At 39.6% G+C, this 12,566-nt stretch overlaps 1 protein-coding gene across 1 annotated transcript in view; it reads left to right on the plus strand.

The window, feature by feature from the left end:
- Positions 1–12,566, plus strand: part of Clpx (caseinolytic mitochondrial matrix peptidase chaperone subunit X) — a 43,873-nt gene that overhangs the window by 25,901 nt on the left and 5,406 nt on the right. Inside the window, exons 7-12 of the mRNA XM_069995168.1 lie at positions 4,931–5,107; positions 5,503–5,667; positions 6,418–6,506; positions 7,706–7,870; positions 9,791–10,090; positions 11,690–11,782. Coding sequence (XP_069851269.1) covers positions 4,931–5,107; positions 5,503–5,667; positions 6,418–6,506; positions 7,706–7,870; positions 9,791–10,090; positions 11,690–11,782 — 989 coding nt within the window. The remainder of the gene's footprint in view (positions 1–4,930; positions 5,108–5,502; positions 5,668–6,417; positions 6,507–7,705; positions 7,871–9,790; positions 10,091–11,689; positions 11,783–12,566) is intronic.

A 12,566-nucleotide genomic window follows, 5' to 3' on the forward strand; every position in this document is an offset into this window, starting at 1 on the left:
ATCATACATGCTTTTATATACTTTCAGGAAATTTTTCATAACTAATTTGATTGGATTATTTTAGGTATTTGGGTGTGTGTGTGTGTGTGTGTGTGTGTGTGTGTGTGTGTGTGTGTGTGTGTGTGTGTGTGTGTGTGTGTGTGTGTGTGTGTGTGTGTGTGTGTGTGTGTGTGTGTGTGTGTGTGTGTGTGTGTGTGTGTGTTTGCACATGTGAGCCACAGCTCTACTTCTTGCTTTTTTTTTTTTGGTGATTAGCTGGAGATAAGTATGGTGGACTTTCCTGCCCAGGGTGGCTTCGAAGCCTGATTCTCAGATCTTAACCTCCAGAGTAGCTAAGATTATAAGTGTGAGCTACTGGTACCTGGATGTTGTGATACATCTTAAAGCATAATTTAGAGAAATATAAAATGTTGTAATTGCTGGGCGGCAGTGGCTCACACCTATAATCCTAGCTACTCAGGAGGATTAGCATACATCTGAGGATCACGGTTCAAAGCCAACCCAGGGAAGGAAAGTCCATGAGACTCTTTTTTTTTTTTTGTCAGTTGTGGGACTTGAACTCTGGGCTTGGGCGCTGTCCCTGTGCTCTTCAGCTCAAGGCCAGGGCTCTACCCCTTAAGCCACAGCGCCACTTCCGGTTTTCTAGTGGTTTATTGGAGATAAGAATCTCACAGACTTTCCTGCCAAGGCTGGCTTTGAACCGTGATCCTCAGATCTCAGCCTCCTGAATAGCTAGGATTACAGGCGTGAGCCACCAGCGCCCGGCCTGTCCATAACACTTTTTTTGGGGGGGGAGGAGGGGTCCGGTCGTGGGGCCTGAACTCTGGGCCTGGGCGCTGTCCCTCAGCTCTTCACCTCAAGGCTAGCGCTCTACCACTTGAGCCACAGCGCCACTTCCGGCTTTTTTCTTTTTTGCTTATATGGTGCTGAGGAATCGAACCCAGGGCCTCATGCATGCAAGGCAAGCACTCTACCACTGAGCCACCTTCCCAGCCCTAGGAATTGCATTTTTAAAGCTATAGTTTGGGGGCTGGGGAGGTGGCTCTGGGTTCGATTCCTGGTGGAATTCCTGGTGGCCTGAGCCACCAGTGCCCGGATTATTTGAAACTTTGGTTTGCCTTTGAATCAAATAGTATATTTGTTTGAAGTGTGCTACAAGTGGGTGAGTCATGATAATATAACTCGTTTACCACTTCCAACATGACATTTATTATATTTAAGAAAATTGTTGCTGGATGCAGTGACTCATGCCTGTCATCCTACTTGAGAGGTGGAGATTTGGAGGGTCATGGGGCCAGGCCAGCCCAGGCAAAAAGTTTATAGGACTTCATCTCAGCCAATAAAAACTGGACATGGTGGGTGTGTCTGTCATCTCAGGTACAAGAAATGTAAATAGCAAGATGGAAATCTGAGAATCTGAGGCTAACTTGGGCATAAATGTGAAATATTAAAAAAAAGAGGAAGGGTTGGGGACTTGAGTCAAGTGATAGAATGCCTACATAACAGCCAGTAAGTGCAAGGTCCTGAGTTCAAACCCTAGTGCCACAAAAGAATAAAATCTCTCTCTGTCCCTGTCTCTGTCTTTCTCCCCCCTCTTTCTCCCTCCATCTCTCGTGTGTGTATATGTGTGTGTGTGTGTGTGTAAGTTTTAAGCCAGGTTTAGTGGCACATGAATGTAATTCCATTTCTCAGGAGATAAAAACAGAGGTGTAAGAAGATCACAAGTTCAAAGCTAATCTCAACTACATAGCAAGATACTGTCTCAAAAAAAAAAAAAAAAAAGGAAGAGGGCTGGGAAGGTGGCTCTGTGGCTCAAGTCACCACTTGAGCAAAAGAAGCTCAGGGACAGTGCCCAGGCCCTGAGTTCAAGCCCCATGACTTGGGGGGCGGGGGGGGAGGGATATAAAATCTAAATAAACTTTACATGCATGTATTACTTACATTTCATAACCCCAAAATACAATCAAATATGCAATCTGTATTGTTATAAATTTGGTTTGGCAGCTAGTGAAACTAGTAGTAAAGTCTGTAGTTAATATTGACCTATAATTCCACTAAAAAAAAAAAATATTGACCTATAATGGTTCAATGTAATTTAAATGTTAAAAAAGTAATCATAAGCCGGGCGCCGGTGGCTCATGCCTGTAATCCTAGCTACTCAGGAGGCTGAGAGCTGAGGATCACAGTTCAAAGCTAGCCCAGGCAGGAAAGTCCATGAGACTCTTATCTCAAGTAAACTGCTAGAAAACCGGAAGTTGGCGCTGTGGCTCAAGCAGTAGAGCGCTTGCCTTGAGCTGAAGAGCTCAGGGACAGCACCCAAGCCCAGAGTTCAAGCCCCACAACTGACAAAAAAAAAAAAGGTAATCATATTGCTGGGTGCTGGTGGCTCATACCTGTAATACTAGCTACTCAGGAGGCTGAGATAGGATTGAGGTTCAAAGCCAGCAGTCCCTGAGACTGACAAAAAAAAAAAATGTTTCTATTCAATATAATTATAACTTGCCTTTACCTAAGTTCCTAAATGTGATTACTTTTTTTTTTTTTTTAAATCATCATGGGACATAAACTCTGGGCCTGGACACTGTCCCTCAGCTCTTCAGCTCAAGGCTAGCACTCTACCAATTGAGCCACAGTGCCACTGCCAGTTTTCTGGTGGTTTATTGGAGATACAAATCTATAGACTTTCCTTCCCAGGCTGGCTGTGAACAGCGGTCCTCAGATCTTAGTCTTCTGAATAGTTAGGATTATAGGCATGAGATACAGTTGCCCAGCTAGAAACAAGTATTTCAAAAGCTTAAATATAATTTATTACTGTGTACAATTTAGTTGTATCCTACATAGGATTTTAGGTCCTAAAGTTAGGGCATTATGACCAAAGCTATATCTAACAAAATTATTTTCATAAGGCCCTTTGGAAATCACATTTCTTAGACAGATATAATTGGTTTCTCCATCATTGAAACTTAGTACTCTTTCCTAATCTGAGTACCACATGAACTTCTTAGCTTGCACCTAAGGACTATATTAAATGAATAATTAGACACTTGGAAAAATAGCTGATGAGCTCCATGTGTTAACCATTATCCTAGATTCCTTACTCATAGTTCCCATGTTAAAGAACTTTCTATAGTGAGAGACAGGGATGGAGACTTACTGACAGAACCAGGGTCATCTGATGGATACTCATAATGGAATGATAGACATCACCTTACTATTTGTTATTCCTCCTTTTTAAACTTTGCCAGATGATGGTGGCTCACTCCAATAAACCTAGCTATTCAGGAGGCTGAGATATAAGGATCACAGTTCAAAGCCAGCCCATGAAGGAAAGTCCATGGGACTTATCTCCACTAAACTACCAAAAAAGTGGGAAATGGAGCTATAACTCAAGTGATAGAGCACTAGCCTTGAGCAAAAGAAGCTCAAGGATAGCGCCCAGACCCTCAGTTCAAACCTCAGGACCAGCACAAAAAACAAACAAACAAAAAAACTCATGTTGTTCCACTGTAGTTTTCTCTTGTAATTTTGTTCAGATGATTCATCTAAATTATTTTCCCCATGGATCAAAGGTAAATTAAAGCCAGGTCCATTCCCATGGTATCATAATTTCTAACTAGATTTTGCTGAAATTAAAAATGGTAACAACTCCTTCCACCACCACCCTAAAAAAAACAAAAACTACTTTGCTAGTGACAACTTAATGGAACTCCAATAAGAGATGGGGCTTCCTTATCTAGTGTGCATTATAATGAGGCATTACAGTGAATTATTCACCTGTCATTAACTTTCAAGTGGAGCATGACTTAAACTCAAGTATTAATTTTTGAACACCTGGTAGTTTTATTTATTTATTTTTGTTTGTTTTTGTTTCTTTTTTGGTACTGGGGATCGAACCCAGGACGTTGCACTTGCTAGGCAAGTGCTTTGCCACTGAGCTACATCCCAGCCCAGTTTTATTAATCAGAAGAACTCTTTACTTAAGTATGAAGACAGTGTAAAAGAAACATCTAGTTGGAATTAGGACTATAATAATAGGTATATTTACTGAACCATTATTTTGTTGATTGGATTTAAAATAGTCATTAGAAAACACTGATAAAATTAGCCAATAAAGCAAGTATACTCTTTTTTGCAGGGACCCAGCTGATAAACTGATACTTTGCCAGCAGATTCAATCCCACCTAGTTAGGCATTGTGTCTATATTGAAAGAACTAGAGCAATCAAGTTGAGAGCTAATAAAGTCAGGGATTCAGATTGGACTAGGAATAGTAAGATTTACCACCCTTGCCTTTCATGGTATACTCATAGATGTGGAGGAGACTAAAAAGGACACGTATCTCAGTATTTTCATTGTAGGTGAGGAAGTAGTTCCAAGAAAGTTGTGACTTTCGTGGCCCCCATAACCAGGAAGCAACAATGCTGGACTAGAACTCAACTTCTCTCAGGTCATTGTTTTCCTTTTTCCTCTCCTTTTTATTTGTCCTGAAGACAAGTAATATTTTTTATCTTTCAAAATACCTCCTTATCAGTAGCCTTCTACTTGAGCTGTGTGTTTGAAATTGATAGAAAAGGTGGTATTGCTATTTCATAGGTTAGGAAATAGAATCAGAAAGATTACATGACTTGCTCAGTTGGAAACAAAAGATAGCTAGAGCTTCTGACTCCTACTGCTGAGCTTCCCACATGCTGTCTGCCTCTGTGTGGCATAGGCTCCTTCTTGTACATTACATAGATGAGGGTGAAGAGACTCCCATTCCTTGAGGTTCTTTGTATGATAATCATATGTTAAAAATTTGTCACTAGACAATTGATGCTTTTCTTTTTAGGTAAGAAATATTTTAAATATTCAAATTTCTCTAACGAGGTGCTTGTTTTAGATGTAGGGTTTTACAGGGCACAACTAGAATAATTCTTTTGTTACTCTTTCAGAATTGCTTCAGATTGCTGGAATTAGTCCTCATGGTAATGCTTTAGGAGCATCCATGCAGCAACAAGTAAATCAACAAATACCTCAGGAAAAACGAGGAGGTGAAGTATTGGATTCTTCTCATGATGACATAAAACTTGAAAAAAGTAATATTTTGCTGCTTGGACCAACTGGGTCAGGTAAATAACTTTCTGGGAATTTTACAACTCATTAAAAAAACAGCAATAAATGATTCTGATGGTTCTGTAGCTTATATCTTGTAAATGTGAGTTGTGACTCATAAAGGAGTGAAAAAAATCTTAAGATTGATGGTTTTAGATGGGATATATTGTCAACGTTCCCTGTTTAACCTCAAGGTAAATTCAAAATGTTGCTGTGTTTCCCTTCAGGACTATCCCTAACAAGACAATATATTAACTAAATTCTTAGAAGGAATTGTGAAATAATTAAGATACAGTTAGATCTGAATAATAATAGAGAAAAGATACAACATTTAACTTGTCCAGTACTCACTTGTTTTTTTCATTTTTGTAAAAATAGTATGTATCATATACCTTTTAATTACTGTTTATAGGTAAAACCCTGCTGGCACAAACTCTGGCTAAATGCCTTGATGTTCCTTTTGCTATCTGTGACTGTACAACATTGACTCAGGCTGGATATGTAGGTGAAGATATTGAATCTGTGATTGCCAAACTGCTCCAAGATGCCAACTATAATGTGGAAAAAGCACAACAAGGTATGTCTTAAGTGCAGTTTGTCCCCAGATTTACTTTATTAGGAAAGAAAGAAGTATTTTGAGTCAAGGGCTGATACTCCATTGTTACATAAAAGTGTCTGTCACATACTTTTTTAGTATACCAACTGAGAGCCATAAGTCTGTTTTGTCTTGTGACTAAGATGGCTGCTGCTAGAGTGAAAACACCAAGTTACTATTCCATTATGTCCTTAATACTGTTGTTGCTTTGCTTGTTCTAACTCCCTTCTAGACTCCGAATGCTGGGTTTAGGGACAGGGTGGAGAGTGGTAAATATAGAAGAGTGCAGAATGGATGAGTCAGGGTGCTGCATTTCTCCTCTGTCCTCTGTGCTTACTTACGTGAAGAGCTCAACAACTTTCTGTCCAAATTTCTTCATAAGAACATGGGTGGGAAAAAGTGAGCTAAAGTTTTGTTAGTGTCAGAAATATATATTCCCCTCATACCTCCTGCTTCTACTTAGCTTCCCATAATAAAAAAACAGGGATACATTAGAAGGGTAAATAACTATTGTCAAAATTTTTCATTATCATACTCAAATGATATGGAATGGAATAACTAGATGCACAGAATCATAAGAGATAATAGTAGTATTTTAAAACTATCAAGTATATGTTAAGTATGAAAAACTGAATAACCTTGCTCTGTAGCCATCTAGTAGTGTTTTAAAACTGAGACTATCTTGTGTCTTACCTTTTTCATATTATAAATAGAATCCTCCTTAAATTATAGGAATTGTCTTTCTGGATGAAGTAGATAAGATTGGCAGTGTGCCAGGCATTCATCAGTTACGGGATGTAGGTGGAGAAGGCGTTCAGCAAGTAAGCAGTTGAATATTTTGTTCAAGCCCACTAAAAGGAAGGGAATACATCAAACCTCCCAAATATTGTACGTTTGGTTTCACATTCAACTAGATTGTGCTTCATTTCTCCTAGCCTAAACCTCACATACTGTTTGTTGTAAAGTAGCTCAGATCCTTAAAGAAAATTATTGATGATTTTAAATAGCAAATTTCCTTTCTTAGGAAATTAAAAATGTTTTAAAGAACAGAACAAGTGAAAATTAATCCTTGGGGTTTTTCGTTTGTTTGTTTGTCAGTATTGGGGTTAAAACTCAGGGCCTTGAACTTGATTGGCTTGCTTGCCTGGCTGGCATTCTATCACTAAGTCATACCACCAGCCCAACTTTTTGTTGGTTATTTTGGAGATGCAGTCTCACAGATTTTTCTGCCTGTGTTGGCCTTGAACTGTCATCCTCTGGATGTCAGCCTCCCAAGTAGCTGGAATTACAGCCACCAGCTCTTGGCATCTTTGTTGTTTTTATTCCTCAAAGGCCGAGTAAACATTTCTAGACTCTTGAAGGAAGTTCTGATTCCAGCTAGACATGAATGATCCATACCTATTTCTCACTCCTCCCATTTAGTTAGAAGATGGGTATAAAATAGTGTTTCACTCCTTGCAGAGTCATAATTAAAGTCACAATGGTCTTTTTGGCCAACTTAACCTTTTAATTAATGGCAACTAATTATGATAAACTAAAGATTGAAAAAATTGCATCAATTTTTTTTTGACAGACATAAAAAAGTGATCACACTTAAAAATTTGCTGGGAAATTTTTCTGTGAAGGCATCTCAAAATACAGATATTTTCAAAATTTAACATAGTAGGATAGAATTTGATGTGAAAGATATTTTTTTCCAAATTTTGAATGTTCATGTCATGTTTATTCTGTCTTTACATCAGAACTAGGATTTTACCATCAAAAACACTTCTAAGACTGTTTCCTGGGTTACAATATATCAGGTTATTTCAAATAACTTTATATTTCAAATCATTCATGAATTTATCAATATGCTAAATGAATCTGATTTTCATGTTAGTTGTAGAAATGTGGGAGTTTCCATTAAATATTATTAACCATAACTACATATTATCTTCCTCCCATTGAATCCCATTACCTAAAGTATGGTAATTAATATACTTTTATACTGATGTTAACAAATTATTCATTCTTTATTCAGGGCTTATTAAAACTACTAGAAGGCACAATAGTCAATGTCCCAGAAAAGAATTCCCGAAAGCTACGTGGCGAAACAGTGCAAGTTGACACAACAAATGTCCTATTTGTTGCATCTGGTGCTTTCAATGGCTTAGACAGAATTATCAGCAGAAGGAAAAATGAAAAGGTAAATTTTCTGAGAGCTTTTGCAAAACATTTAAAGAGAGTGGATATTCAGCTTTTATTCTTGGATCCAGTCATTATTATTGTTATCTGTTTATTAATTTTTCTTGGCTGGTCTTGGGGCTTGAACTCTGCTTTGATCCATGATCCTCAGACCTCAGCCTCCTGAGTAGCTAGGATTACAGGCATGAGCTACCAGCGCCCATCCAGTCATTATATTTTCTTAGATCATATCAGAAACATTCCTAGTTGTTTTCATTTTAGATCAGTAAATTAAAGGATTTAAAAATGTCTTCATATATGAACATTCTTAAAGTGTAAATATATCAGTTGTACATTTTGTCTAACAAGTTCTGTTTTGTTATTTGAGATTGATTGCTATCACACAGGCGTTTATGTGGTACTGAGGAATCAATGGAACCCACGGTTTCATGCATACTAGGCAAGCACTACCTTTAGGCCACATTCCCAGCCCCCTGATATTAATTTATAATTAATACTTTCAAATAGGAGTTGATACTAGAAACCTAAAGAACAAGAGAATCAGTAGCATAGAAGGGAAATTTGGGTGCTGGATGGTGTGGTTCATGGTAGTGCATTTGCAAAGTGATCAGTGTCCTGAGTTCAATCTCTAGTACTGTTTTGTTTTTTTTGTTTTTGTTTTGTTTTTATTGGTCGGTTATGGGTAGAGAGCTCAAGGCAAGCTCTCTACCACTTGAGCCACAGAGCCACTTCTAGTTTTCTGGTGGTTTATTGGAGATAAGAGTCTCATGGACTTTTCCTGCCCGGGCTGGCTTTGAACTAAGACCCTCAGATCTCAGCCTCCTGGAGTAGCTAGGATTACAGATGTGAGCCCAGCTTCTAGTACTGTTTTTAAAAAGAAAGAGGGCTGGAAAAGTGGTTCAATGGTAGAGTGCTTACCTTGTATGCATGAGGCCTTGGGTTCGATTCCTCAGCACCACATACACAGAAAAAGCTGAAAGTGGCGCTGTAGCTCAAGTGGTAGAGCACGCTGAAGAGCTGAGGGACAGTCCCCAGGCCCAGAGTTCAAACCCCACGACCAACAAAAATAATAAATAAAAAAAAGAAAAGTAGGGCTGGGAAGGTGGCTCAGTGGTAGAGTGATTGCCTTGCATGCATGAGGCCCTGGGTTGGATTCCTCAGCACCACATAAGCAGAAAAAGCTGGAAGTGGCGCTGTGGCTCAAGTGGTAGAATGCTAGCCTTGAGCTGAAGAGCTGAGGGACAGTGACTAGGTCCAGAGTTCGGACCCCACAGACAAAAAAAAAAGAAAAAAGAAAAGTCATAAATTTTGATCTAATGAAAATTAAATCACTCCACTTAACCGTGAATTTCTTAATGAAAAATAGTGATAAATCTCAGACAGACCTGAGTGTTCAGATCTTGGATTTGCTACTTAAAGTAGTTAGGAGTCAGGTGCAGGTAGCTCAAGCCTAGCTACTCAGAAGGCTGAGAACTGAGGTTCTCGGTTCAAAGCCAGCCCAGGCAGGAAAAGTCCATGAGACTCTTATCTCCAATAAACCACTCAGAAAACTGGAAGTGTTGCAGTGGCTCAGTGGTAGAGTGCTTGCCTCGCATGCATGAGGCCCCAGGGTTCGATTCCTCAGCACCACATAAGTAGAAAAAGCCGGAAGTGGCGCTGTGGTTCGAGTGGTAGAGCACTAGCCTTGAGCTGAAGAGCTGAGGAACAGTACCCAGTTACAGAGTTCAAGCCCCATGACCGGAAAAAAACCAAACAAACAGTTAGGGTTTATATACTAAGCTTCAATAACTGTTTTATGCTTTTCTAATGTGAATTATAATGGAACTTGTAGAGATTGCATGAGATATGTACTTCAAGTAATATAACTTCCTTCTACTATATATAATAAGCATCCTTATCACATGCATTATTTCTTTGGCAGTATCTTGGATTTGGAACACCATCTAATCTGGGAAAAGGCAGGAGGGCTGCAGCAGCTGCAGACCTTGCTAATCGAAGTGGGGAATCAAATACTCATCAAGATATTGAAGAAAAAGATCGGTTATTACGTCATGTGGAAGCCAGAGATCTTATCGAGTTTGGCATGATTCCTGAGTTTGTGGGACGGTTGCCCGTGGTGGTTCCTTTGCATAGCCTAGATGAGAAAACACTTGTACAAATACTAACTGAGCCACGGAATGCCGTTATTCCTCAGTACCAGGCCTTATTCAGCATGGATAAGGTTAGGTTTCATTTTTCATATTTATGTTTTTTCTCGTGTTGAAATTCTACATAAATTAGTTTCATAGATTAAAAAGAATCCTAAAAAAAAGAATCCTGCTTATCTGTAATATCAAGAAAGGCATACTGTGTTACGTTAAGCATTTGAGAACTTTCCGAATTAAAATCATCATTAGAACATAAAATGCAAGGACGTGTGTGTGTGTGTGTGTGTGTGTGTGTGTGTGTGTGTGTGAGCGCGTGTGCGTGTGCGTGCGTGTGTGTGTGTGTGTGTGTGTGTGTGTGTGTGTGTGTGTGTGGTCATTAACTTATCTCTTCCTCTCCATGCTCAATACACAGGATTGTCCTTTCAAACTTGGTATTGTAAATGCTTTTATTACGACATACTATGTGCACATTCATATACTTTCATCTAATTAAGGTTTTATTAGCTCCCACATTTCTGTCCTCGTAAACACATCCAAACAACACGTTTGGGTTAGCATCTTCAAATATCAGTTTTCTTCTTTCTGTTGCCACTACATCAAGTTATTCATCTTATCATTTTTCAGCTCAGCCCATGCATTTTATCCTGATAAGTTTTCCTTCTTAAGCCTGTCTCTGACCACCACCACCAAAATACTACCTTCTATACCTTCACAGTGAATCATTTTTTAGTATTGATCACATACTAAGCTCTTGATGTTTATTCAATGAGTGTACATAGGCTGATTCTTTTTTTTCTTTTTTTTTGTTGGTCGTGGGGCTTGAACTCTGGGCCCTGGGTGCTGTCCCTGAACTCTTTGGCTCAAGGCAAGTGCTCTACCACTTGAGCCACAGCACCACTTTTGGTTTCCTGGTGGTTTATTGAAGATAAGAGTCTCACAAACTTTCCTGCCCAGTCTGGCTTTGAACTGTCATCTTCAGATTTCAGCCTCCTGAGTAGCTAGGATTACAGGAGTGAGCCCACCAGTACCTGGCTACACAGGCTGATTCTTTTACTCTCTTGCTTAAAATCCTTCAGTGGCTTTGAGTCTTACTTAGATAATCACGTCACTGATCCTGGACACCAGGGGCATGCACTGGGTTCTTAGTATGTAAGCACTCAGCAGATGTTGAAAGAAGAACATCTCAACCCAGAAAACCTCTTCAAAGACTACAAACAAACTTGTGATTCATAAGTCTGGTACTGTCATGGCTTAATTGATTTAAAAAAAAAAAAAAGCTTCTTGAAGGTAGGGTTCTAAGACATCATAAGAAATAATCACCTTACTATTTGAACACTGGTGTTTGGAAATTTGTGGTAATTAAGTGAGGCTTATTTGAATTTACCTTTGTTGTACCAGGTCAGTGATACTCTGTCTCCACAGAGAGACAGGATAGGACCAGTCAAGACATACAGATGCTGAGCTTGCCTGTGTGTCAAGGATCACTGAGTCACTTTAACCTTCTGAACTAACTTATCTGTGAAGTTGGGCCTCTTCCCCCACATTTTAATTGTAAAATTATGTGTCTAAGAAGAGTAATGATGATGATAGGTAGCTATAGTTAGTAGATGTTGTATGATTATATAAGGAAAATAATCAGGTATTATCTGAGTTTCTTCTCAATCTCTTTGTAGTGTGAACTGAATGTTACTGAAGATGCTTTGAAAGCCATAGCTAAATTGGCACTAGAACGAAAAACAGGTGCACGAGGCCTTCGGTCCATAATGGTAAGTTGGCATTACTTTTTTTCTTTTTTTTGATCGGTTGTGGGGCCTGAAATCTGGGCCTGGGCACTGTCCCTCAGCTCTTCAGTTCAAGGCTAGTGCTCTACCACTTGAGCCACAGTGCCACTCCAGCTTTTTCTGTTTATGTGGTGCTAAGGAATTGAACCCAGAGCCTCATGCACGGGAGGCAAGCACTCTGCCACTGAGCCACATTCCCAGCCCTGGCATTACTCTATTTTTCTTTTTTATTATCGGTTGTGGGGCTTGAACTCTAGGTTTGGGCGCCATCCTTGCGCTCTTCAGCTCAAGGCGAGCATTCTACCGCAGCACCACTTCCGGTTTCCTAGTGGTTTATTGGAGATAAGAGTTTCATGGACTTTCCTGCCCGGGCTGGCTTTGAACCATGATCCTCAGATCTCAGCCTCCTGAGTAGCTAGGATTACAGGCGTGAGCCACTGGTGCCCGGCTCCTGGCATTACTCTTTTAAAACAAAAATCAAAACCTATGCTGTTTCAGCTGCACAAGGAGAGATTTCATTCATTTCATTCATGTATAGATATATTTCTACACACGTACAACGTATTCCTATCAGTCTTCCCCAGAAGTAGGCTATTTCTTGGGGTGAATTTTGAGAATATTAAGCTCCCTGGTGGTTTTGTTTTGTTTTGTGCTGGTCCTGGGCTTAAACTCAGGGCCTGGGCCCTGTCCCTGAGCTTTTTGTGCTTAGATGAGTGCTTTTCCACTTGAGACCCACTTCCACTTCTGGCTTTTTGGGTGATTAATTAGA

This window comes from Dipodomys merriami, unplaced genomic scaffold, assembly GCF_024711535.1.
Source record: "Dipodomys merriami isolate MVZ:Mamm:240054 unplaced genomic scaffold, mDipMer1.0.p SCAF_48, whole genome shotgun sequence".
Classification (NCBI taxonomy): Eukaryota; Metazoa; Chordata; class Mammalia; order Rodentia; family Heteromyidae; genus Dipodomys; species Dipodomys merriami.